Source organism: Haemaphysalis longicornis, unplaced genomic scaffold, assembly GCF_048455015.1.
Source record: "Haemaphysalis longicornis isolate Haplotype H1 unplaced genomic scaffold, Haemaphysalis longicornis Haplotype H1 scaffold_17, whole genome shotgun sequence".
Taxonomy (NCBI): domain Eukaryota; kingdom Metazoa; phylum Arthropoda; class Arachnida; order Ixodida; family Ixodidae; genus Haemaphysalis; species Haemaphysalis longicornis.
This window is the reverse complement of record NW_027526276.1, coordinates 3,267,721-3,295,093: the sequence shown is the minus strand read 5'-3', so window position 1 is coordinate 3,295,093 and position 27,373 is coordinate 3,267,721. Positions and strand designations below refer to the sequence as shown.

At 46.3% G+C, this 27,373-nt stretch overlaps 1 protein-coding gene across 1 annotated transcript; it reads right to left on the bottom strand.

The window, feature by feature from the left end:
- LOC144166392 (uncharacterized) lies at positions 1-27,373 on the bottom strand. Its single transcript, XM_077695911.1, has 6 exons — positions 27,078-27,373; positions 7,716-7,783; positions 3,083-3,205; positions 2,904-2,948; positions 832-882; positions 1-147 (listed from the first exon to the last, which is right to left on the bottom strand). The coding sequence occupies exons 1-6, from the start codon at positions 27,172-27,174 to the stop codon at positions 94-96; spliced, it is 438 nt and encodes a 145-aa protein (XP_077552037.1). The 5' UTR covers positions 27,175-27,373; the 3' UTR covers positions 1-93.

The following is a 27,373-nucleotide window of genomic DNA, read 5'->3' as shown; positions in this document are numbered from 1 at the left end:
TTAATTGGCTTTCCAACTGTATTTGAGTGTTTTGTACAGATTAGATAACCAGCGTCGTGAGAAGTTTCGCGTAGGCTTCGGAAATTCCTGCGTTCATGACTGTGCTTCGTGATCCCAGGTTTTCTCGATGACATTATTGACGCATTTCTGAAAAAAAGAATTGAACAGATAAGGTAATGTGAGTGCACGAAATATAAACAAAGGGCAGGTTGTTAAAGTTGTAGAATGAAACCTGAGCTTTCGCTTGTAGTGGGGCCTACGTACGCCTCTATGATAATAAGGTCGTTGTTTTAGGGGCCAAATAGCAGGCGCTAACCAAATACACGCAATCATTTAGCGGAATTCGAAGTGTAGTTGGCCCTTCGTACAGAATTGTTGTGTTCTGTAGCTGCTTGTGCCGCGTTTATAGAGTAACCATACACCTGTCGCATATAAAATTAAAATTTCCCCACTATTTCTGGAGCTTGTGCGCTACTACGGTCCCCATATCAACTCTCCTAGTGTTGCCATAACTTCATCATGAAGCGTGCGAAGCAATAGTGTAATGGCACCGAAATTGCGGCTTCATGCTGTCTCCGCCGTTATAGCAGGGAATATTGGCGCTTCTTTTCATTTTCTTCAAAGCCCCGAAACGACAAGTTGAGTTCGACAAGTGGAAGCAAACTGTTTCCAGGCTACTTTAGTTGTTCATACGGCAAATTGTTGTACTCGTTCTACCTTTACCAACTATTGATGGGGGCACACAGGTTGTCAGTGTTTTACAAAGCTTGGTCATTATGCTTTTGGGTAATGTAATGCATTACATGCAAGTCAAAAGAAATCGTCACTCACTGCAGCGTCCCTAAACTTGCCGAGATCTTCATTGCTGAATCCAACTCTGGTCTGCAGAAATAAGAGAGCAGACATCGTCAACGGCGCCGCAAATTTTCACCATTCGTCAGTAGAAAGGTACTGTTGTTTTCTCGAGGAGCGTTACAACATCCGGCACTAGGCTTCCTCTTACAACCTTCACGAAGCCAGTGGATGTTTAGCGCTGAGTCTGAGATCCACCCTAATGGCACAAACAAGTGCGTAACAATTCTACATAAAGCTTGAACAGTGCGAGTTCGCAATTGTGTAAAATAAAATGGACTCGTGCCCTTATGCTTCACGTTTTTTCCAGAGGAGGAATTGGTCTTCAGGGCATGTGACATAAGCGTAAATGTGACTGGTATGCCTACCACTATGGCTGACAGAACACTCGCCTTTCCAGTGTGGTTTCTTGAAACACAGCCCAGACTGGTCCGGTTTTTTTTTAGTGACTGTACGTCTTCCAAAATGTTTATTCGAAACCTCTGGATTTTATTCATCTTTATCGCCCGCAGACCCACGTAAAATAAATTTCAGAAATTGTGTGGAATTATTATTCTGGGTCTTGGACTTTACCGTGACGCAGAAGTAGCGTTTAAAACCATCAAAATGTGGTTCGAGCGAGGGGCGCATTTGCTTAAATCATTGAGCTTTCTATTTTTCAAATTTATTCTTAAGCTTCTACCCGCGAACTGATGTACGTAAGCAAACGCATTGGAAGGCAGATTCGCTAATAAGACCTATATGCTTCGGTATTGTTCTGACCTTTCCTGAAAACATACTATTTGGAAGCGTTCAAATGTCTCCCTACAAAACTTCACCAGAGACACCATTAAGGAGATGGAAAACATTATTCAACGAATAAACTCCATGCCAGCATTTACACTACGGGACCCATGGCAACAGGCGGCCAATGAATCGCATAGTAAGGTGTCTTGGAAATACGTTTTGCCAAACACACTACTCCTTGTGGCGTCATAGGGGCAGCCCGAAGAAATCTTTGGTAGTTGGACACTTTTTCAGTGGTTTCACATTTTGCCTAGCTTAATTGCTTGATTAATACGTTCAAACTAGGGAAATGGATATTTTTATACACACTCGTTAGAATGACCCAAAGTTGTATTTTGACCTTATGGTCCTCTTGTTTCAGCGCAACAAAATTGGCCGATTCGTTGCAACGTGCCAACCTGTAGTTGACCAAAGCTCTTCGATGTAGGCAGTTGCGAAACTCCGCCTCAAAAAAAAACGGCCCGCACTTGGACCCCCCCCCCCCACTTTGGATCATGCATACGGTGGCGCTACCGTGGCCATCGCACGCGCTATAAAACAAACACACTAATTATTCGATCTGACAATTTAATGTCAAACGTTATTTTAAAGTTGCATAAGTCTTTATTTTTGTACTTTCATAGGTTATTCATTGCTTTTTTAGCTCCAGTTTTTATGTTGCGATTGTTTCTGCGTCTGCGCAACTGCCTCAACCAATGTCCGCTTGTCCGGGCACTTGTCGCTCGGCCTACAGCACACTGTATTACAAAACTAATCCAGTAGCTGATCAAAGTGGCTCTAAATTGTCCCTTCAAGTTTGGGTAAAGCCGTTGAAGCGAATTATTAATTCTTTTCTTGTCGCCGGAAAACCGCAGATGACGCGCAGCAGACGACAATGTGCAAACGCCGACGCATCTCGCTGACCACAGTCGCATTTGTTTACTGCTCTTGCTTCAAATGCATATAAAACACTTGCATGGTTGAACACATTCTGCTCCTTCGGCATTACAAATTTACGTAAGCACCCATTCTTCGCCCACGTCTTCGAGCGGCGAAGCACGTTGCGTAGTTTATTTTGTCACCAAGAGATGGCGCCACTGTACGGAAAATCCAAGAGTGGAGCAACCTTAGGGCCGCTTTTTGATGAATGGGGCCCAGGGGAGTTTCGCAACTCCTATTTCAAGTAACTGTGATAGTTGACAGCGTACCAGCTGCGTAAGAACCAGATACATATATAGTACGCTTACCAAACTGTTAGGATACAAAAGCAATTGAGGTACACTTACCAAGAGCTGGTCTGTGTCCAAAAGCCTATTCCAGCACTGGTAGAACTGCAAACAATATCCAGACAAAAGAAACAAATGGTTCAAAATTACGAACGTTCCAACATAGCCATGTTAGTTTGTTGAAAATTGTTAGAGACATTTAGAAAACCTGCGCATTACCCACTCTTTTTTAGACTGACCTTTCGTGGAAAGTCCTGAGCATCGTCGTTCTTACAGCGCCTGTCCTTAATGTCGGGAATGGAGATGTCGGGATCAACCTCTCGGGCGCATCGCAGACTGTATCGAATGCTCAGCGCTGCAAGCTGCAAAAAAAGTTGAGAATTAAGAAGGAAATTTTAACAAGACCTGTTGGAATGCTGTTGGCCATTCATGAACTGCGATGAAGTGCATAAGGACGGCTGCCCCTCGCGACTTTCGAAGGGGCTGCATATACCACGCATATACACAAAAAGAAAGGGTCTCCATTAATACTTTCGGGGCAAGAACACTTTGCATAACTCTAAAGAGCCTGAGAGAGTAAGGTGAAAGCCTTAGATTGCCCAATGAGCGAAAAATAAAAAATAAGTAGAATAAACGGACATCCTACATCTGTAAACCAAAAAACCATTTCCCTTCTACTCTGTGAAGAAGAATGATCAGGGAAGCTGCGTGGAGTCGGAGGAGCGCACCAAATAAGACACGTTTGTAATATCTGATTGAGCCTACTTCCTGGCCTATAAGCTGACTGAAACTTTGAAAGATTTCGGATTGAACCCAAAGCACTTGACTACGGAGGACCGCAGTCAGGTCGCATCGGGCCGTGAGACGTCCACGTTCAGATTTCCTTCAGCAGTACGAGTATGTCTACGGCGAGTGCGTGATGTCTACCTGAGAATGCACGCACCTCCTCCCTCACCCCCCCCCCATTCTGGATAAAAATAGCAGGGGGGAAGCAGGCGCCGTGCATGGCGAGTAGAAAACATGACTCTTGAGAGAGGCGTCGGCATTGCATAGGAGTGTAAATAGGGGCTGTGACTATGCTTTCTCCGTAGATTGCCGTGCTTCACTGCACAACACGCAATGTGCGAAAGCGACCTTATAAAGACCAAGCCTGCACCGACCTCCAAGTCGGCTGCACCTCTAAACAAAAAGGCATTGCTGAGAAGACTTTGTATAACGGCAATATATTACGTCATATCAATATATGGAGGACCCCAGACATTTCTTTTCATTTGTATGTATTCTCCCATATCATGAACACAAGTCCGCGAGTTTTGGTTCCACGGGGGTGCAAGAAGTGCAGTGATTCGACATAAACAGCTTCACTGTAAAGCGGCTCGTTCGGAGGCGTCCGATTGCCCAAGGCGTTATATATCACATTGCGTTCCACAGCGGGATCTTGCGCGAGGAAGCCAGAGATAGCAGTAGCAAGACAATGCCAGTGACCCACTGTCTCATTCCTGTCTAGCCGAGTGCGTCATGTATGGTGGAGTTGTGGATACTAGCCACCAACGTCTGCCTGGTTCGTCTATGCCACAACTTCAAAAATAATTTATTTCGCGTGGCACTGCGGTCAGTTCCAAGGACGGTCTGCTTCCTCCCCATCTGCTTCTCACCGCTTGGTACTTGCGGGCCAGCGGCTTACTGTATAGCCGCAGGCGAGGATATAATTTTCCGACGTGTTGTGACTGGAAGAGACGGTCTGCGCCTAGAGGCAGCGTTAGAAAAGCTGGGCAAGATAAAAAACCGTTAACGGCGTGGCGATTGTTTGGGTGTAGCCGTAGGCGGTAACTCCTACGTATATCATTGCAATAAAGGCGCTCATATCAAAGGGTGGCAATTAGACTGTCGTTCTTTTTAGGGCTCGGCGACAACGCCATGTTGCGACCACGAAACCACGTTACCTATTAGGCCTTACGTGGCTTGTGCGCTCCCATAATGGCGGCAGTGGCTGAAACCACAAGGCGAGAGGACAACAGCTGCTAGCATACGTGGCTGCTTCAATGGCAGCTTGCGAGGAGGACAGCCCAGAGAGGGCCGGCAGGCAACAAACAGTAGCGGCACTGGATCACGCGGTCACACATTTGGCATGGCGACTTCGTAAGTAAATATTAGTGCCTATGTTATAGGAATGGCTACCAACTGCTTTGTTGTGTCTTCGTCTTGTGGGTAAAATGCAAGGACTGTGATAGTCACGCTACCGATGGAGGCACGGCTACTTGCCATGTCCATGCTCCATATTGTTACGGGGAAGGGACAACGAATAATGGTGTATTGCCAGTTATTTACAGCAGAGCAGTGCTCACAAGTCATGCAAGGTGGTGGTGGTGGCCCATTAACTGCCGCATACCCAGTCAGGGGGATTGGCCAAGGAGATTTTTTTAATTAAAAAGAACCAGATAAGGCAAAACAGTACAGTCGAAGAAAGAGTTTAGTATGTAGATTCAAGAAAGAAATAGAAAAAGAAAGAGGAACGAGAAAGCCTGATCGGAATTGTTTTAAAAACGCAGGCGAGCCGTCTCTGAAATGAACTAATGGATGACGTGACAAACATCGCCATGGCCACGGCCTAGCTTCGCGTCTACGAAAGACAAAAGCACTGGCATAGTTAATGGCAGTCCAAGACGCCGCAGGGGAACCTCCAGCAGCCTTCTTCGACGACGATAGAATCTGCGGCTAAAAAGGAACAAATATTCATCCGATTCAAGTGGCCGCGGTACGAGCGAGAGCGAATCCTCATCGTCCTCCTCGTTTCCCCTAAGCGCTAGGAGCATAGCCGGCATGGCCCAGGCACATAGTCTTCCCGCATGAAAGACCCCAAAGCATGCGGTAGCGCTGCATCTTCCTTAGAACGTAACTCCCGTCGGAAAAGCGCCGTCCCGGTGCCTTTCCTCTCGGGGGTTACATGATTGGAGGGGGAAATACACCATTATTCGTTGTGCCTTCCTCGTAATAATATGAAAAGGCTACACGCCATGACGTCTTTCAGTATTGATATCACCGCCAAGTGCACCCTGACGTTTCGAGCAGTTTAAAGGGGTGCGGACAGAGGGCGCTCCCTAAGCGACAGGATGTAGCGGAATAGAAATGACAGGTCTCAGTTTCGTTCCAGTGCTTCTACGTAGAGGGGACTAATGTATAGCGGTGTGTCTTCTGCTGCGGGATGGCGTAGAGACGGTTGAATTTATTTAACCAAGATTCTTTAGCGGCCCTTATTTATTTAGAGTCTTATATATAAACGCGACGGCTGGAACTTTCACAAAGGGTACGAATATGAAGATCGCGTAACATATGAGCGATCCCAGACTGCGGCGATGCTGCACCATTTTATTTTGAGCAACTACCCATCCGTATGTGCAATCGCTACGGGACCACGATAATGTCGAAGTCCATGCTAATACCATTGGAGGGTTTGTGGCGTTGTATATAGGCCGTTGAAAAATATGTTTGGAGTCCACTTCTCACTGAAATTAGCCGCTTAGACTTTCGGCAATCGTTTGTGAGAATGTGTGCGATATTACTGAGAATAGGATGTTGTGGTTTTGTTACCACATCTCCTACAATCCAGGTCCTATACTAAGATATAATTTGATATGATACTCATTTAATACGCATTGGTCAGTCCCCAAAGATGAATAGAACTCGTAGAGCTTTTTACCATCCCTACGATTTTGCTATTTACCCGGCGTAACCGGTGGGTAGGGCGCTGAGGCAAAAGAGGAGCTTATCTGCAGTTTCTGAGTAAGTGATATCGCACTCCTTGTCCCAATATCTATGCGCCACACTGTCGCTGTGCTATTCTGTTGATTTTGTAAAGTGTCTGCAACTTTTAGGGTGCCAGAGTTGATGTAGAGAAAAACATGCCGCAGAAAAACTGATAAATATTTCCCGGCTGTTGTGGTATCTGCTTGTTTATCGGTGTGACGCAGCATACGCTCAATAGAACCAAACTGTCAGCGGCGGGCCATGAGTGCCTTTAACGTACGTACTGTTTAAGCTGGTGGTTAGGCCGGCGAACGTGCGCAGCAAACCTCGCAGAGCGATGGCGTCATAGCACGCGCTGGCACCGTAGTCACAGTAGCTTTGCCTCACCGAACCGTACGAAGGACGCGCATGCGCAGTTTCAGAGCCAAGCCGTGACGTCACCTAGGGAGTAAAAAATGCGGCACCGCTCCACTGCCGCGGCGGCAGAACATCCTGGTCTCCCACTGAGGGAAGATGGGGCGACAGAAGAATAGCGTCACTCCCAAAGAGGAGGAAGCGTGGCCGAAGTCCACCGCGAGTACGGATGCGACTACTTCGGTCCAATACCGAATATAGCGCCGGTGTAGCAGCAGAGAAACGTCAGCGATTTGCAGAGGATCCGGAGTTACGAGCTAGTGGACATTGTGCACACTGTAATGACCGATACCTCATTGCTCTTTAGGGCCCTAACGACGAAACCACGCAGAAAACTTGACCGGGTCCCCAAGCACTACCACGCATAAACGTAGCCGAACCAAGAATAAGCTACGTGGGACGGTGAGCTTGGCTGTTTGCCCCGTTTCCGCGCTGCTGTCGCATTTTTTTCGACATGACATCAATTCCTCGGTTTGATAGAGGCTGCAGCCTGTGTATAAGCAGTCACTGTTCCCTTCGTTCTTGTTTGAATGTTTTATTGTGTAACCAAATAAATGCGTTGCACTTGGCTAGCGTGTGCATCCGGTCGGTCTCTCCGCTCCCCTTCCAAATACGCAAATAACGTCATTGAGTATCTGGAAAACTTTGCATCGTTGCCATTCCGCTACTACGTGCGTAGTGCGGAAAGCCGTGCAATGCAGTCGAAACTCTCACCTTGTCCTTCTTGCCGGACAGGTCTGGCAGGAGCTCCTTGCATTTGTTCACCTCGCCTTCAAGGTGTTCTGTAAGCAAAACAAGACGTTCTAATTGAACCTGCTGTTGCTTCGTCTTTGTTGGGGCGGCAAGAATGTTTCCATGATAAATGAAAACAAAAAATGGCTCCAATCCAGGCTGTGAAGGTGGTTGGAAAGCAAAGCTTTAAACGACACCCGCAACAATTTCCCATGTGGCGTCACTTAAATTCACACACGTGGCTCTCAAGGAGGGAAGCACGAGATTCTGCCAGCCGTTACCTGGGATTCGCGGGAGCGAAGTCCCGAACGCAGCAGCGACGACCCCAGCCGGGCTAGAGCGGCGAACGCCGCCGCTGTAACCCGACCGTGCGTAGGCAGAAAGAAAACGGAGAGGAGCGTCTTTCGAAGAGTGAGACAGCGGAACCTAGACACCCTGATGTGCTAGCTTGGGGCTACACCACCGCGCGGCACAAGTGCAGACACCGAAACAATTCGGCATGTGATCTTAGGGATCCCCTTTTTTGCCAATTAAACAAGTCAATCATTAAGTATCGTTTCCCTACGACCACTCCGCTTAATTTCGTCGGGTTCGGGTTACCCAGGAGGTGCTGTCAAACGAGTTAATCAAGCCATAAGAAGGAAGCGCGTAGTGGACGTAAAGCTGCGCCAGAACAGGCCCGAAACAACCGTCGCTAAAGCAGACGAACCCATCCCGCCGTCGCGCCCGCCAGGGTCAGCAGGTTCCGGCGCGCGGGGGGAGGGAGAGGGGGGGGGGGTGGCGTTGGGTAATAGCGCCCATTCGCCGCGCCATCTACACTCTGCTCCGTGAGTAAGGGACATTAAGGGCCCGTCAGAGAGAGCGAAGTTGGCGCTGGTCTTTATCTTACTCTGTGGTCGCCTCCAAAAAGCGCCCACCTCCTCCGCAGCCGCTGAATCAAAACCAGCGTCTGTCTTTCCGTCTCCACGTGTTTTTGCGTAGATAGCTCATTCGCTGAGACTACGAGCTCTCGGTGCGCTTGTCTTCGGGCCAAGGTTTGATCCCTGGCAGTGCGAGTAGTTTTATTCAGCCTGCTCGGGAGTTTCTTGTGGATCACGTCACGAGGAAGCCATTGGCTGGTAGAGTTGGGAAGCTTTGCTTCAAGAACGCTTCCCGTGACCGGAATGCAACCTGGGTTCCTCGCGTTATGAAGCCGGCGTCTATCCGATTGCTCCGTTTTTGACATGATCGACACTCAGTCAAAACTCAGACGACAACCAAAGCATCTGTCACGAGAAGGCTTCGCGTTCAACCACCGTCGTCGTTAGATGAAGGGGTGCATGATTTTTTACGTCAGAATATCGGCTGTAGACGGATTTCACGAGGACCGTACTTGTGAGAATTCCGCGGGCGGGGAGGGTGCCCTGGCTGGCTGCTGCATGCAGCGCCACTGGTAGAGGCGAGCGGAGCTCGTGCTTGGAGCCCTCTCTACTTTCGACGTGGGTTTCCGCATACCAAGGTGTCGCTGACTGTCACTTCTGCCTTTCAGCTTGTGTTCTCTTAATGCGAGAGACGCGTTCTCAAAAAAGTCTTACAGTCAGGTGGGTTTAGGAGCGGGCTTTCAACGCGGGTGTGCCCTTCTGTTCGATATGTCATTCGATGCTTTCGCCATAAAAGGGAATTCGTAATGCTTGAGAGTATGATATAAATCTTCGGAGGCACATGTTACAAGCTAATCGGAAGTAATCGCTTAACCTTAGCTAACGTAATTGACCCCGTGAAAGGAAATGCATCTACGCATGACCTGGCATAAACTTCCGGTCATGTTGTCAACACTTTACATAAGCACAGGACGGGACCCGCTGGAGAGGTGAACTGCGCTGGTCGCGAATTAGCGTAATTTGCATAATTACAAAACATGTAAGTTCATAACGTAAAGTCCGCGACCACACTTCTATATAGTATAATTTCCACGCACCAAAGTCATCATAGTTCACAGACATCAGTAGACCTCTGTTCGCACATCGAGATCCGTACATATTGAGTAACGACAGTGAACGTGAAAAGGTGATCTATAGGGCATTACAGATCGTTTCACCGTCAAATAGATAGGATGTTTAAGCATGTCAACGGTGTTTAACATCAGAGAAAGGATACAAAAAAGACAAACACTTTGTGAGCCTTTTGTATACACAAAAGGCAAAATATAAGCGCTGAAATGAGGTTAGCAACGTTTGTAAATGAAGATATCATCAAAACGTCAGAAAGAATGCTATTTAGAAGAAGCGAATGCGTGACGATCGAGCCAGAACAGTGTGAAAAACTGCGGCAAGTGAGACGTTTTCAAGCTGGTGACGCGCTCACGCTATGGGGTTTTGTACAATTCGTAAGCACCAATCTTGGAATGGCAGTAACTCCTTAGACTAGGTTGTAAAATTTGTTGAAAGTGAGCAGCAGAAAGCAGCTGATTATAGAAATGCGTCTACTTTAAAGCACGAGGACAGAAGAATGCAGTTTGAAACAGCCGGATCAACAGGAATGGGATGCATTAGTGGCACGCTGCAGTTACAAAACTATTTGTGGTGAGCCCAGTTTGGAAGGATAGTCCTAGCTGCTATTCAAATAGGGATACTCTAAGGCGTACTGTGTGGCAGGTTCTGCGAGAAATATTGGGAAATTATACTAAACCTAGCTTGCCTTACAACGCTACAAATTCTCTATGAGCCAGTCTGAAAACAGCAGTAGTGTTGGTGCTATCAATGTCGTTGCCTAGACGGCACGTTGGGAGATTGTAATCTAGTTATTACAGAACATTTAAAACTCATTTCGTAATCTCTTTAGAGGCAATACAATGAATGCCCTAGTGACAAAATGGCCACGCAGCACTATTCACATTTTTGATGGAATTTCTCGCCTACCACAGTGCGTCATTTCTGTAACTATGTTAGCACAGCTCTGAGAAGTCTTGCCGATTGTAAGTGCCGAAATAATAACCGATCTCCCACGAACATGGGCCCTCTTTACTTCTTTCGCCATGCCGCCGAACCCAGTCTATATGGTTATCACCATAATATCTGCACAACACATTCAGTAATTCGTGCGAGTATATCACCGGTACTTTCATTCTTTCGTGAAATTATCTTTGCAGCAGTAATTTCTTGGCGCCTTTGACGAGAGGGCACGTTAACAAAAGTCTGTGGTGTCCTATATTATCAGCAGTATAAATGACTTATCCTTGGCATTGTATGGTCCGTTCTGTTAGCGGATTTAGGTTGCGCTTACTTTATACTGAGAAGTCCTAAAATTCCCCAGATGCTCTATGCAGCACCTTTTTTTCATGCTGCTGACGGCCAGGTTTCAAGAGGCTTTTTTATTGCTCTTGACAAACTGAAATGTAAAAAAAAACAGAGAATACCCGATTGTTACAGCTGCCGCTGTAACGCGTGACTGGCACATGTCAACCCTGCGCATATATTTTCTTGTCGGCAAGTAACCACCGAGAGTGGAGCGTCCACCCAGTAAATTTGATGGCACGAATCAATCGGGTGTTCAGAGTAACGCTACAGCAATGTGTACCAAGATCGCATTTTGGTATCAATTCATGTCTGCAAGGCAACCCTTAGTAGGATGTTGGTGCTGAATTGAAGGAATGATCTCAAATTATTCCAACGAAAGTAATTACGAACCCATGAAGCTTCGGGGAAATTTTTCGCTTCTATTTCTTGCCGAATCTAATTCTTGAAAATGCACAGGTGTCATGCGCGCGTAGCCCCTTCGAATGCTTACGAATTGCAGCAGGAGATTAAAAGGTTTAATCAACTGGTGCTAATACTGGCGGATATTTAATACCAATTTCCAAAGGTTTTCCGGGATGGCAGAATTGTATGACTTGAGGCAGCATGCAATAAACATGTTATTGGCTGTATAAACACAGATAAAAAGCCGGCCCACCATTTCACCCTTCAACTGTGATCTTGTTTTCAAAGGCTGGGCATGATTTCAATCACGAAGAAACACCAAGTGCGGCGAAGTACCTTTTACTTCCACTCATATTTGAAACAAGTCACGTCCGTCCGGTTCACAGTACCACCAAAAAATGAAAAACTTGTCCTGCTCATCGCAGAAGAAAAGGCAGAACAACGCATTTATTCCAAAGGACAAGAAGCAATTTTACGGAGTCTGGCGTTTGAAATTCACACAACATCTCAGTTTCACAAACAACGCGCGTTGATGGGCACCAGCCAGGTAGGAGATAAAGAAGGCTAACTTATCCAACTATGACTTCCTGCCTGTGTCCAGTACAGATGATGGAGCAAGAGGGTCGTTTCCACTACCCTTTAGCTATGGCTCTATATTAAGCAGTGATAACTGAGTGCCGTACGCCTTCATTTATATTCAACACAGATCAAAAGTTGTGGTGGGCCATACGGAATTCCCAACAGGTTTGTAGAACAATGCCTGTAAATACTGTAAAAATACAATTTCCTTATATTTTCAATATCAATTGTTATGTCCCGACCAAATGGGACATGCCCAACATTTTCCCAGAGTACTATGCTTGTGATGGGTTTTCTGCAGTAAAATAGAGGTAGTTGTTTATTACATAGCTCATTCTGATAAAATCGCTCAGCAAATATGTCGAAACTAACGGCATTCCTCCCTCTTATAAGTGGTTTCCGTCGCAGTCTGGCTACAGTTATGCAACTAGTTGTCATTGAAAGCTTTAATGGCTCCATGAATAACGTGCGCGGGTTGACGGTATTTTTTAGAATTTTTTCAGGCATCTTACTGTGTTTCGCCTCCGAAGCGGACCTTGATGCTCACAAGTGTACGATAAGATAAACACATTACAGTTGGTGATACGAATAAGAGCTCTTTGACAGGCCCTTACTGATATTTGCAGTATTCCAACAACTTGCCTGAATCTGTCTGACATTTGCACGGCGTTCCTCATGTACCGATTCGGCCTCTTCGTTTGAAGTGTATGCGAAAAGGAGTTGCTCTCAAAACCAGGTGAACAAAAAACACACTTTACAAAAAAACCGATTAACATTCATGCTAAGGTAAAGACATTCGAAAATAACTTCACAGTAAACAGTCACAATGCCTGTTAGAGAGCAAAAAAAATTTGGTTAAATGTTTCGCAGGCGTTCTAAAATGAACAGGTTGGCATTGTCCTTGGAAAAATATTTGGGAATCTCAATTTATCATCACAACAATGGGATTTCTTTTGTGCACCATATTTCAAAAAAAACACTTTGGGCAAATTATTCTTTTCGATCGAAGCTTTCGCAATTCTGCACTATAGGGGTAACACTTCTGGGTTGTCCCATATGTATCCTGATTTATTAGGGAAATAAAAATGTACCATGGTTGCCTTTCAGAAATCGAAATATAGCTACGCCGTAAAACAGCAGCGAAAAGCTTTGCTCTTTATTTCAATTGGCACAACTGTACCCATTCACTGGCAGGGTTTTACATTGAAAATATATTTAAATACTGAGTAATCGTGCCCTTCATGTCGTTAAAAATTTATGCACCGGCTCAGCATCCATTCGAAATTAATCTCGCCGTATCTGTTAACGACAAAGGCAAGACAAAAAACGGAACAGTCATTGCCCTACACGTGCTGTATGTTTTTGCACGAACGTCTTACGTGTGGTATTGGTGTATCAGTTTACCCGTGACATGTTTTTTCAACTCCTACGGCGCACTCCTCTCCTCCTTCAGCGGAATGCATGGTGCTCGTAAATGGACTATGCTCTTTTTATGAGCACGTGCCCATGCTCGGATAAGTCCTTGAAAACTTTATCAAAGCACTAAGAAATACGGACGCAAAAGGCAACACAAAGTAGGGCACAGCGCTTTTACGGTCTTCTTCCATATGTCTATGTCTTTTAGCGCATAAATCATGTTTTTAGGAAATATTCGCACACTCGCCAGCAACAAGAACTTCTGGCGGGGAAATCCGCTGTCGGGGGCTACAGCAAAACCAGATAGGGATATTATTCTATTCAGCCTCACTCTCACGCAAAAATCAAACCAACTCTGCGGCTGTTACCGCTGGTTGCGAGCAGTACGGCTATTTAAAGTTGTGCGGTTTTCCAGGAAAGGTTGCACCGTCGTTATCCAGACAACCGTGACGCCATCGGAAGCCGCCATCTCGTCACGCATGAGTTCGATCGGTCTCTGCGACACAGCCGACACCAAACTGCGCCGGAGTAATGGTGTGGCCGGAGCTGAGGCGTCGCGTGTACATGGCATACGTGAAGACTATCGTGATTTCGCAACGCTTACAACACGCATTTTAGTCTAAGCACATTCAGCTAAAAATGGAGTGACCTCCGCGCAAGACTGGTCATAAACGCGACGCAGCCCTGAAGGCGTCAAAGGAAAGCCCCGAACTCTAGCGCTGCTTCACACGGCCTTAGTGGACCCGTCACATAGGCACCTGCAGGCCAAGGTTCGGTAGCTAACGCTACGTCTTGAACGGCGTGCGAACACGGAGGTACAGAACCGGACTATGCCCCAAGCATATGAAAGGAGCACACCAGCCGATTACGTCACTTAACACCATAAAAAATCCTTCGTCGACAACTCCGCTCGGACACGTTGCACAATACGGGCGGTTTAGCATGGAGGGGTTTATCATTGACGTCAGGCGTGTCGTTAAAGTGGGTGCTATGCAACACATTCAGTAGGGAAGCGGAAACACTTTAGTGTGAACCCGCGACACACTGGGAGCGGCAAACTGTCTCCAGAACAGACGGGAAGGCAACGTTTGCACGCAATGTCTAGCTTGTCGCCAAACGCGGCAGAACCTTCCCCGTGTCGATTGCACAGGAAGGCGCGCTGGTACACTTCGTTTATGTAAATTGTATGCACCACAATATAAGAAAGAACGCTGAAAAACGAGTCTGTCGGCTCGGAAAAGTAAAGCCTAATCTGTCCCTTGAGTAAAACTCTTAATCAGGATGATTGGTACGCCCTCACTGCTTGTCAGTTCAAACAAGAAGACAGAGAAAAAGGGAGAAGCTACAGTATACTCGATAAACGGAACATCAAGGAACCTAAAAAAATAGTTCCGTTTAACAGGAGTCCCGGTTACTGATATAGATTCGTGAAAGTGAAAATCTATGTGCGTGCACTCTCTTAATACGATTTCATGGAACTCTTACCACTATAACGTCAATGTAGCTGATAGTTTTTTAGAAAGGAAGAAAACTCCAAGACGTTTAGGCACAGCTTCACAAAATTGGTCTGGCAACAATGAGTCGCTGTGCATTACAAAATGCATCAGTTATTTTTGTTTGAGACCTTGCAACTGCATATTCACAGAAACTAGAGGCCTCAACTTCGCGAGTTCTTACGATCGACCCAATAGACCTTTCCGGAAAGTTGCGCGCGCCCCCAAACGGCGGCCGCAAAGCAGCCTGGGAACTGTGAGCGCCGCAGCAGCCGCCGCCGCCGCCGCCGCTTCATGTAGCTCTACCGTGCCAAACCGTGCCGTGCGCGGCAGCGCCTGTGGAGGCAGCATTTGTTGACGGTGCAGCTTCGGCGTTTAACATTGTGTGATGCATGCAGAACATCTGCTATCCTGGACAGCTGTTTTGATAACTGGCTTCTTTTTCAAACTTACGCATTCTTACCACAGCCCGCATTTCTTCAACAAACTGCTGCATTTTGGGGAGTTGCAGTGTGTATCCCATCGATTCATGCTACACTATGTCTGTATTCGCTTCAAGTACTGTTGCCTAAGAGGCGGTAAGTCTCATTGAGCAATCCTGAGCTCTTTTGCTGTTTTCGGCTGTGTGTAAATATGAAAATAGAAATGTTTATTTCAGTCGAAAAAAGACGAGGCAGCTAGTATGGTATCATTGCAATAAAAGACACGTACACTTTTATTCGGTTAGCAAAACTAACCAATACCGACTAAAAGGTAAAACTATTCAGAGGGCGCTAATACAAAACACGAGTTGACATTTCGCTTACTTATCGATTGAGAAGTGGTTCATGTGTTAAGTTGTTCAGGTAGCAACAAGTTTTCCATATCTGGTTTGGCTTGTCAGCCATTGCATTTGGGAAAACATACCACATGTAGTATTCTCAAGTTATTCACTTCTCGAATAACTCGCTCAACGTGTCTCCTCAGCGTGGCGATCTGCCGTGTGCGTGTTTGCTCCGCTACTGTCAGTTGACGCCGACCATTTAACATGGGGGGTACGTCTGTTCAATTTAACGCCAAGTTCACGGAGCTCATCTTCGATCAAAAATCCTGGGTCAGCTATGACGAGCTGTCTCCGTTGTTTTCACTCAGGAAGTACACCATACCTTAAAAGTGGGAAATAATAATTCCACAATGAGCGACCGAAAAGAAATAGTCGAAATGCTGAACTCACAATGCCGCAAGAGACAGGCTGCAGGCAGTCGCTGTCGCTCGATAAACCGCATCGTTGTCTGCTGGAGCGAAAGCATTGCTTTATCGCCCTGTTACGCCCTTTGTGCTAAAATTCATTTCAAAACGGGCGTTGATTACTCTGAGCTGACAGGAGTATCTCGACAGTGCTGCATATCACTAGTTTGTCTTGGATGCCTGGAAGCGGGACGGGCGCTTAGGAAGGCGGTGTTTCGTTCACTTCGCGGCAGCATAGGAAACAAAAAAAAACGTATAAAAACATAATTTACGTTATAATGCTGGGCTTGCCTGTCTACCGGAGGACACCTCTTGGCTAAGACCTGGTGTGTAAAAGTGGTCGCATACGGTCCATGTAACATTTGCGTCCGCTCGCGTTGAAATGGGCTCCACATATCCTGTGATGCTCGGACGGCTCCCACAAAGCGAATCGGTCATCACGACCCTGGCGATTTATCCGGCGAACCCATTATTCCTTTTTAATTGTCTTGTCCTTCGGAAACTTGTGCAATGAAACATGCCGGTCTCGTAACGTATTGTTGTGCCAACCGAGCACACAGGACGTTTGTCCGCCTCCTGCAGCTTCCTTGGCGCCATATCGTCAGTATCGCGTAAACTACAAACGCTAAGGCAGGTTGTAAACGAGTGTAGCTTTGCACACGCGGAAATGCATCACGAGTAGCGTGTGCACATGATATGGGCTTCTTCGTTTTCCCACTCGGCTCCCCGCGGGCTGCCGGAAGCAAGAGCTGGTTATTTGTATTTTTCTCGGGTAGCTCAAGTGTCACATTTGTTCTCTATTTCCTCGTGTTCAGGAATTTCTCTTTTCCCGCGGGCAGCCAGAAGCGCGAAGACGCTTTTCAACTGGCAGCAGCTGGTTCCACTCTCCAAGCTAGCAGACGACGTTGCTAGCAGACGACGTTGCTAGCAGACGACGAAAGGTTCTCACGCGGTGCCAGCAGTTTCAGAAGGATGGGGAGTTTATTTCTTATTTTGGGTTCTATGGTTTAAAGATGCTTTAATTGATGCGTGACATAACTTTGAAAGCACAGCATTTCATTGACGGGCTCACTCCGCGCACGCGGCGCGCGGCGCCCATGCACCCCGTCGCCGCTCGCACCGCCCGCGCACGCAGTTCCCATGACGCCTTGCGCGGGCCCGCCAGGGGAAGGAGCGGCGCTGCAGTTTCTGGAAAGGTCTATTGAGAAGACGGGAACGCGGTAATGAATCGCGAATAGCGCCACGATGTCACGAACGAGGCGGCAGGAGCTGAGCCCTGTAACATAGGCATCTTGAATCGACACCGAACGAATGGAACAAGAACTGCGATGTTGCATTCGTTGCGGTAACGCGGCTGACCACAAACGATACGAGGTTTACGTGTTTAACGAGGCTAAAAAAAAACGCGGAGAAAAAAGAACGGAAACAGCTGGAACCGTGAAAAGCTCATTCTCATGCCAATGGGTCTGACAAGAAGTTCTATTTCCTGTTCCGTTTACGCGGTGACGCGGAAATTTTAGTTTCAATTACCGATAGCTTTTGTTTACATTATCTGAATAAAAAACCAACCATCTTACAGGCTACTGTTCCGTTTAAGCGGCAATTCCGTTTAAGCGATTTCAGTGTATCGAGATTCTACTGTATAGACAGAGCTAAACAACGTCAGCAAGTGGATAATAATGCGGAAAATTAGAGCACCGGTAAAGGCAACAAGGGAGAGAAAGAAAGAGATACGCATGCAGCGAAAGCTGCTTTCTAGGACACCACCTGTTTCGAGAATCATGGACTCAGAGGAGAAGAGAGAACCGAAGCCTGGCTTACGCACGTGGCTTGCAAGCCCAAGCCTGCCTTAACCACTCTTTCACTGTAAACCGCTGGTGATATATCACGCGTGCGCACATGCGGTTAGACACACTGTACCTCTACGCGCTCTAACGTCTCTTGCATAACGAATGAACCGGGCGCTCCGGGTAGGCGGCGTCTTAAGGAGTGCATTTGTTCTTTAAACAGCGATCTCACGCCAGACATATGGTTTCAAAGCAGTAAGGGGGATATCAGCGTTTTTCAAGCTCACAAAGCGCTGCTTTCTCGCCGAGGATCGCACACGCAGAAAATAGATGAGGTCGGTGAAAAGAACCGGTAACCAGTTGAAAATATTTATTAGGAAATGCTTTCTTTGGCAAAATAACTTAAGAGAACGGACGCAGTATCGCTACAGAAGTTCTTACCTGGGCTTATATAATAAGGACCAAAGAATTTGTTCCAGTTAGGAGGCGTGCAATTTGAGCTTCATTTCTGTTACGGTGCAAGCGAACCCTTCCAGTTTCATACGAGCTCAGCCGGGCCATGTTCAGTTGCTTAGCGCTATTTGCAAATTATTTTGACGGTTTGCGTTTGAAAGAATTCGCTCACAGCTGCTGAAGCAATGTGGGGGTGATTAGTCGTACGTTTTAACTGAGGCCCAAAGAAACAGTAGAACAGAGGTAGTTGAGAGTTGAGCATGCTGCTTGCCAGTGTTTACAAGGCCGCCATCACATTGAATGGATTTAGGAACTCCAGAAGCTCCCATGCCCTGGGGCCGCATTCAAATGGCTTTTGCACTGTTGCTGTTACCTGTTGTTGACTTTATTTTGTGGCAATAGCGCATATTGAGAGAAGAACAACCGCAAAATTTTAAATTCTGAAAACGCCGATTACGGTTTAGCAATGTGGCTGTGAAATAAGGCGGAAAACTTCAATTTTTAGTTTCCACCTAACCGTTGCCGTACAAATAAAGCCATTAATGGTAGACAATTGACCGGCCTCATTAACCACGCACTGTTTGGAAATGACGCCGTATATTTGAAACCAATTGATGAAATCGACCTACTCTTTAAATAACTGCATTGTAGTTTAAAAAAACGGAAGAGCCTTTTTGAAGTGAAGCTGAGTACCATTTTAGCGTAGCGCTTTTCTGCTGCTCTTTAGTCCTGGGAAAATTGCAACAGATATCATAGAGTATAGGTCTACGTCAAATCATACCATTCCCAGCCACCCTCACTGCCCTTACAATTATATTGCCTCTTTTAACGGAATTATTGCGTAATACGCAAGGTTAGTTCCCCATCTTTCCCAAAGAGTACTCAACCATTTTTTTTGTTTATCCTGATTACCTTGTCTTATATGAACTCACGGAACAAGACAAGTCGTCCATGAATGTAAAGGGGCTGAAGTACCGTTCATTTATTAACGTCCCTGCCTGCCTTCAAACAACCGTTATTAATGATAGACACACTGCAGATAACTTCGGAGAGCTGCTGTCTTCTTGTTTGATGCCATCAATAACAGGGAACGTCTCAATCATCTTTTTAGGGGTTCCCAAGTGCTTTGCAAATACTACTCTTAAAAGGTAAATTTTGAGAAGATTTTTGAGTGGTACTTTACCACACTTTCATTGCGTTTTTGCTTTTTAGTTCGAACGTTTTGAGTGGGGTTCATCTTTAGTTGATGGCACACGAACATACCACGTCAGCAGTACAATAGAAGGGCTGGACAGGTTTTAGAGGTGAAGAGGTCAGCAGACACACAGACCACATACACTCTGTCTCGCCCGTACGAGAAACACACGCGCGCAAGCGTGCGCACACAGGACATGTGTAAAGCACTAGCCATAGCAGATTTTAGGGGCCGCGAAAGCTGGCAAGCCCGGATCTCGTCGAATACATGGCGAGGGGAAAGCGGAAAGATCTTTAAAGGGTCCATGGAGACAAAACACAAGTTTGGTTCATTCGAAAGGCGTAATCGTTAAAATTATACTTACACCACTTTAACGTAAACTTTGCTCAAATAAGCTACATAATTAGGAAAAAAGCGAACGGCCATGCGACCCTCTAGCTCATTTGCTGCAAGAGAACCTATGATGTCATGTGTGGCAGCTCTGAGATTGGCTGAGGCTGGCAAAAGCAAACGCAAATTAGGCTTGGTTTACAAGGGTGCCGAATGAGCTATTTGGGCTTAAATTTAGTGCAGACTCATTTTACAGAAGTAAGAATGAAAGCAGTAATACAATGAAAGTTACAAAAATGCAAGTAAACAGAAGTACCGAGGCGCACTGCTGTTGGTACTGGGCCCACTATATTTATTTTAGCTGCACATGTCAGTCATCTGCTTCGGAGTTGTGTTACACGAAGCTGGCTGATTGGCATAAGCGACGTTGTTTTACGTGACCCTGTTTGTGGAGCATACCCCATGTTTCACAAAACGGTTACTTTCTATCGTAAGAAAAACAAGCCCGGTGCAAATACGGTCAAAAACAAACGAACGGCCTACAACGGTTGGGTACTCTGTATGTTAGCGCTATCAGGGAGGACTGACGTTAAGCAAGGCTGCAGAGCCTAGTGACACACTGGCAGTTCTTTTTAATACCCGTCCTTGTTACTTCATGGGAGACGTCGCAAAAACGCACGATTTTGCGGGAGAATCATTAACCTAAATTGAATTTTAACCTAAATTGATTCTTTTCTCAGTGAATATGGCATCATTTGCTGCCGGAAAAGCGGGGGGGGGGGATATAAAACACGAACATTTTAGAATGAAACAAACTTGTATTAGGTGCGGAGCACCTTAGGAGTGCACAATGTCCGTCCGCGTCCGTGCACATAGCATTTACAATCGAAAAAAATCACACACGCACTGGCAGGATTCGAGACTGTGTCTGGTAGACGAGACAGAGTTAGTGTCAGTCGTCTTACCTTTTGGACTACGACCGTGAGTTAGTACCCGATATTTAAACGGCATACTCCCTCGCCTGTAACGGTGCGGAGTACGTTAGGACCTCACAATGTCCGTCCGCGTCCATCTGTGCGTACACCACCATGAAGCGAAAATCAAGCAAACTGCGATTTGAGCTGAGAGTTGAAGTTTCATTTAGGGAATAATCACGGTGCAACTCACGGCTCAAATCGATTAACGGTCGGGGCGCAAATCGGGTGTCACTCGGGCCGCAACTTGGATGTCATTTCGAGTCCCCGTACTCCGCACTCTCGCCATCATCCACGGAGTGGAGGTGCTGTCATTTTTTTTTGCCTGCATGATTCCTTTAAATGCGTAGGTATCGGCATGAACATGGCCACCGGCTGCAGTCGGCCGCACAGCCTCACTATCCCGTGCGAATACACCCTTTACAAAAATACAGCGCTTGCGGCCTTCGGTTTGACATTCGATAACTGTTTACGTTAAGAACCATGATAACTGTTCACGTTAAGTACGCGATAGCAAAAATTTCATCATGCGCCGCTCTATTACCGTGAACGTGCAAGTCTTCCCTTCACTGAAAAATGTTGACTCGCATGAGGCTCCGAACCGGCGTCATGACGGTGGGTATACAGACCTCACATTTATAAACACGGCTTTTCTAAAGATGCGGAAAACGAAAACGCCCTTGCGTTGGGATATCAACGCATGTTAACTATTCTTACCTGGAACGAGTTAAAACCGTAGCCGCAGCTTTAGATGACAGCTTCTGCGGTCCGAAACTAAATTAGATGGACGCTGGTCTTTATGGTATCTCCTTTGTTCTTCCCTCGAGAATGACCCAGAGTGCCATAGGGCATCATTACGAGTGCTCAGGCATTTTTAAAACCAGTGAAAAAACAGCACCCTATCACTTCACCAGGGATTCAATTCTATGCTTGTGTTATGAATTAAAAATGTCTGAATATATTGATGTTGAAGTGCTGCAACCAGACCTCGAAATTATGACCTTTGCATGACGGCAGGTAATGGGTGGATGCAGTCACTCGAATGAGCAATTTCCGTTATGGTTGGGCTGTATGGCTTACAGAGCTGAAGGCAGAGGTTGTTAAACGTGCGATAGGAGGAACCGACCTTCTTCTTTTGCAGCGTAAGCTACACTGGCCGAGGTTGAGCAGATTCGCGTGGGCCCTGAAGGGCCGTACTGCGCAAGCGCGAGGAGCATTGGATTGGATTGTATTGGATGTGGATGGTATTGGATCAAATTGGATTGTATGTATTGGATTGGTAATCCAATGCAATTGGAGTACGGGTATGCAGAGAATTGGGTCTGCACTTTCGCCGGTCTGCGCATTCCAGGGGAGTGACGTCATAGCCGCGGCAGACACACTGGCGCCGGCGCGTGCCCAGCTGTGCGCCTCCGTTGAGCAGTAGCCAAGTTTGACGCTGCGCCGGAGCCGCTTGATAGCCGTATCGCGTGGCTCCTGGAGAGACGTGCTCCGCATGCGCAAGGAGCAGTGACTGGACTGGACTGGATTGGATTGGATTGACTGGATTGCTAAACCTTATCTCACGCTACATATATCCTGGCATAGCCGAGCTAAGGCACTGCTAATTATTGTTATTGCTCTTCGCTTTGAAATGTCAGTAGCCACAAAGCGAACTTTCGCGCCAACCGTTAGAGCCTACTCATGAGCATCCCCGTGTACGACAAAGCCGATCCCAATCAACAGTCATGTATGGGTGAAACACATCCTCTGAAAGCAACTGCCGTCATTTATTGTTGATTGACACGCTTCCGGCTCTGCCTTGAAGAGCAAGCGGAGCTTCCTGCTTCGCGATCAGAGTTGTTGACCCTGGTTACGTATGAACGATACCCAAGAAACACCCAGCACTTATATGTCAACACTGGTTAATAAACGTAGCCCCCTGATTTATGATTTACGAAGTACCCGGTAGTTTTATCTTGCCATTTCTTTCGCAAATCAGACTTAGGCAGGATTTTTAATATTCAGGGCATCTCGTTCCTAATGCACCAGTTTTAAACGCTTTTCACGTCTATACCTCGAGACGAGTGGGACCTCCTTCAATGCAGGCTATGGTACGCAATGCGCAGTGTTTTGTGTTCAAACAATACCATTAATGGGAATTTCATAAACCCACTCGTATAGAATTTCGTTGTGAATAACAAAACTTCGCCCGCACATCCATCCATTCCGACTGACCTGTGGTTGGGGAAGAAGGTTACATTAGAGGAGGTATCTAGGGGAGGGAAGGAAGACTCTCGACTGATTGGCTTTCACTCAGCTTTGGCACCGCAGAAGTGACAGTAAACAAAGTGAGTGTACGTTAAATTATACAGAATGTCTGTATCCGTGTGTCTAAAAAAACAGGGACAAAATTAGCAGTGGCTTAGCTCGGCTATGCCTGATATACGTAGCGTGAGATAAGGTTCAGCTGGTAATACATTATTAACTTTCCGGGTTCTCTAGGATTAGCTCCATTATCACGCTCACTGCTGCTAAAACGGTTTTCAATCCAATCCAATCTAATCCAGTCGCCGCGGGGGCGGCTCCGGCGCGCCAGCTGTGCGCCGTGAGAGGGCACTGCTCCTCATGCATGCGGAGCACAGCTCTTCAGGAGCCACGCGAAACTGCTCAACCTCGGCCAGTGTAGATCACGCTATAAAAACTGTTATTCCAGTTAGTTCCCGTAACATTACCGTTAACGTTTAGAAGATTGTGCTGAGTGAGGCTACTCTGTTTGAAGTGATTTCTTGAAATTTCGGAGAAAAGGATTCATTTGAACTTTTTTAATGAGACTGAGCTATACATGGGGGAAAATTTAACGCGTTGTGTAGTGTAGGTAAACGTTACCTATAACCAGGTTGATAAGAACGTACGAACCGAATATACCCAACGTGTTTCATCGTGACCTAATATAGAATGCACTCAATTCTTTTGCAAGACATCGGAGTTCATAAAATTAGCTCCTAGTTTCGCGCATCTGGTTTCGCACCCCTTAGAAATAGCTAATTGCAAATAGTCAAAAGTGTAACCTCAAGAGACAGAGGCAAATATTTATTATACTGGTGAGCAGGAGGAAGTTCTTAAGGCCAGTAACAGGCACCTCAAAAAGTAACTTATTATACACATATTTGCAACTATGCGCTCTTCAAGACACGGTATCACCTTCGGAAGAGCTACTACATACGCGATGACAAAAAAATGAGAAAAATCATCGCAAACTAATAATTCCTCAGATGTTGCACACGTGAAACGCTCGGGATTTCTCACCGCTGCTCCCTTGGTACTTTACTTGACATTTGTTTCCCCAAGCAAATTCACATGAGTTTCAGTTTTCATATTTCGGAGTATAGCTAAGTATATTACCTGTGTGCAATGTGAAATGTGCAATGCGTGCAACGTGCCATATGTGCAATGCCCCGCATTTCGCAGTTTAGAAGTGCCGGCCTTGAGGGCTTCGAGATCGACAGAGCGATAGCACCCACGCACGTCACAGGCGGAAAACGTAGCCCACGAACGCTTGACTGTTTAGAGAGCGGTTGGGTTCGCCGAAATGAACTTGCTCCCTGTAAAAAAGACCGAAGGAATCCTGCCCTACAAAAGCGGATGACGCACGAAGCTGTGGCATGCGGAGGTGCCAGTTCTGCATCCTTTGCCTCTAGTTTTTTCTTCGTGCAAAACACCATTGCTGGCCGGTAGTGTCCACGTGATGGGCGACGGAGAGTGCACGTGTTTGTTACGTATCCTGGCGTTTCATTGACTGCGTCGCGTTCGTTCGAGCCGTAGCTTGTTTTATTTTTGTTTTCTTTCTCCATGCTTCTTGCTAACTTTCACGTCTTCCATTCCACGACGTCCTTTATTCACACGGACGGCCCGAAAAGTCTGTGAGATGAGCGGCTTAAAAGTTTGCTGCATCAATTCTCATTCTGGATCGGTGTTCCTTCGACAAAATGAAGGCGAATGCCGGGAGGTCCCAGCCGTTATTTACAAGCCGACTTCTTCTCGACTTGGGTGACGAAAAAGGGTGTGGAGGCATGCGCAACAAGCAGAAGAAATAAAAGTGTCGATTTCGACAAAGGTTGTTCCCCGAGAGCAGAATTGGTGTTCGTTACAAGAATGAGAAACATATGGAATGCCAAAAATTGCCCTCTAGATCAACTCATTTTATCGCAAGGAAGAAGGGAAAACGGAAACGCAGTTTCTCACTAGGTTTATTTTGTTTCGCTTGGGTGCTTTTTTTTGGAGGGGCGAGTCGAGAAGGAAATTATTTTTTAGATATGTGCGATGCCGCGCACCCATCGTGACGGTGCGGCATCCATGCGGAGGCTCACATCTGTCGACACAGACGCGAGGTTACGAAGTTCCTAATTAGTTACCTACATTATGCATATGTAATACTATTACGTGAACGGAGGTCGAAAGGAAACTATGACGCGGTGGTAATGAGGTGACCATCTCTCAATCACGGTGTCGGGTGACTGACCTACCGTGCATGCGCATATTATGTGTGTTTTTCCTATAATGTCTGCTTTGTCACGGAGCTGCTGAGAGCGGTGTGTAGATGGTATTTTTCTGACATATTCATAAAAAAACAGGAATGTGCGTGCCATGTTCGGAATGCGCTTTTTTCAGGGAGCAGCTAATAAATGCTGAACGCTGTAATATGCCCCTGGTTAAGCCAATTTGCGCTCCATATTTGGATATAAAAGGGTGGTAATCAAAAGCTTAAGGTAGGCTCCCTAGCATTATTCCTAACAGCGGGCCCAATTGAATATCCCGCCGTTCTTCATGAAGATGCAAACGGCTCCAAATTAAAACAAAATACTCCTGCGGCCTATTGAGAGGAGGGAGTGTGGGTGGTTCAAACACCCCAAACCATAAAATTTCCCACAATCACATGCGTATGCAATTTTACGTATAAAACGGCCATCGACCCATCTTCTAAATGCTGAAAGCATTCTGGTTGTAATGGGTGCTGCGCAAATGTTTCACCGTGTCTTGAAAAGCTGTATTTAGGATTGATGTGACGAAGATAATTTCAGATACTCATATCATTTAATAATAGTTTGTCTCAAGAACTACTCAACATATGTTTTAGAATAAGACGTTTTCCCCTTACCACTCACATGTATTGCAGAAAGGAAAACTGTACAGGATTTGGTCTGCGTTTCTTTCAAAACAAGTTCATGCTCTCCCTGCAACTAAAAACAGGTTTTAGAGATTGAAATGCTGGTATGTATCTTTTTAGGGCGCAGAAAAGCCTTAAAGTGATTTTTTTTTTCTGGATATGATATTCTCACCTGACACTTGAAATGTCGTTAACAAGCACGTGAGAACAGCTTATGTTCTTCATGAAATATTACCAAAAGCTTTCATTGAACCCACTTGAAGTGGATGCTACATTCCCGAAACTTGGAGGCGCCAGGAGTATAATTGGGAACAACACTGAAAGACTCTGCCAATATCTTCGGCCAAAGGTTCAGAGACCACACTTATAAATCTGGATGTATTTGGTATCAGGGAAAGAGCAAGCGCTTTCAACTCATGGAGGCCGTCGTAGTGTATCGTCTGAAGGTCACTTAGAACGTTTACTTGAATAAATTACCAAACATTTCAGTTACTATGATTGATTGATTGTGGTGTTTAACGCGCTGCAGCTACACCTAGGTGATCAGGCGCGCCGTAGGGCCGGATACCGAAATAATTTTCAGCACCTGGGGATCTTTAACGTGCGCCGAACTCTCGACACACGGACGTTTTCGCTTTAGGCCACCACCCGAAAAGCATCCTTTGCGGCCGGGATTGCACCCGCTTCCTTGGGCTCAGGAGCACAGCGCCTCAGCCACTGCGCCGCCGCGGCGGGTATTTGAGTAACTGTGACTATAGTGGTTTGTGAAAAAGTTGCGTTGATAAAACGTAAACTGCAGAATTTCATCTGAGACCATTTTTAATAATAATAATTATCATATAACAACAAACTGGTAAGGTACAACGTCGGTCCGCGCACAGCCGTACTGCACTGACACGAATTTCCCCGAATTCAATAAAACTGCGCAGTCTACAAGTTAAAAATGATCCTACTGCATCAGGCTGCCTAAATGAACGGCTGTCACTCGTCGAGGGCACAGCGTGAGAAACGTATTTAAAAAGAAGGTGAAAATTGAAACGAGGACAGTGACACAGCTATGTACTCACTGTGCTGCGGACAGAGGATCTCCTGTGCTTCAACGTGCGAAATGACTGCCGAAAATCCTACGAAGCAAACGACGACGAAACACCGAAGGGACGACATGCTGCAAGCTTTGTTTTTGGACGTCCGCGACGACGTACTCCTCTGCTTGGCGAGTCTCAAGCGCCTTACGTACAGTGTCTTCACCGACTGGTTTCTGACCCGAAGGCACGACTAGAATGCGCAAGTATAGTCCGCCGATCAGCAGGTCCCTCGATTCTCGCCGACGTCAAAGGCTTATCGTGAAAGGGTTGAAACGACG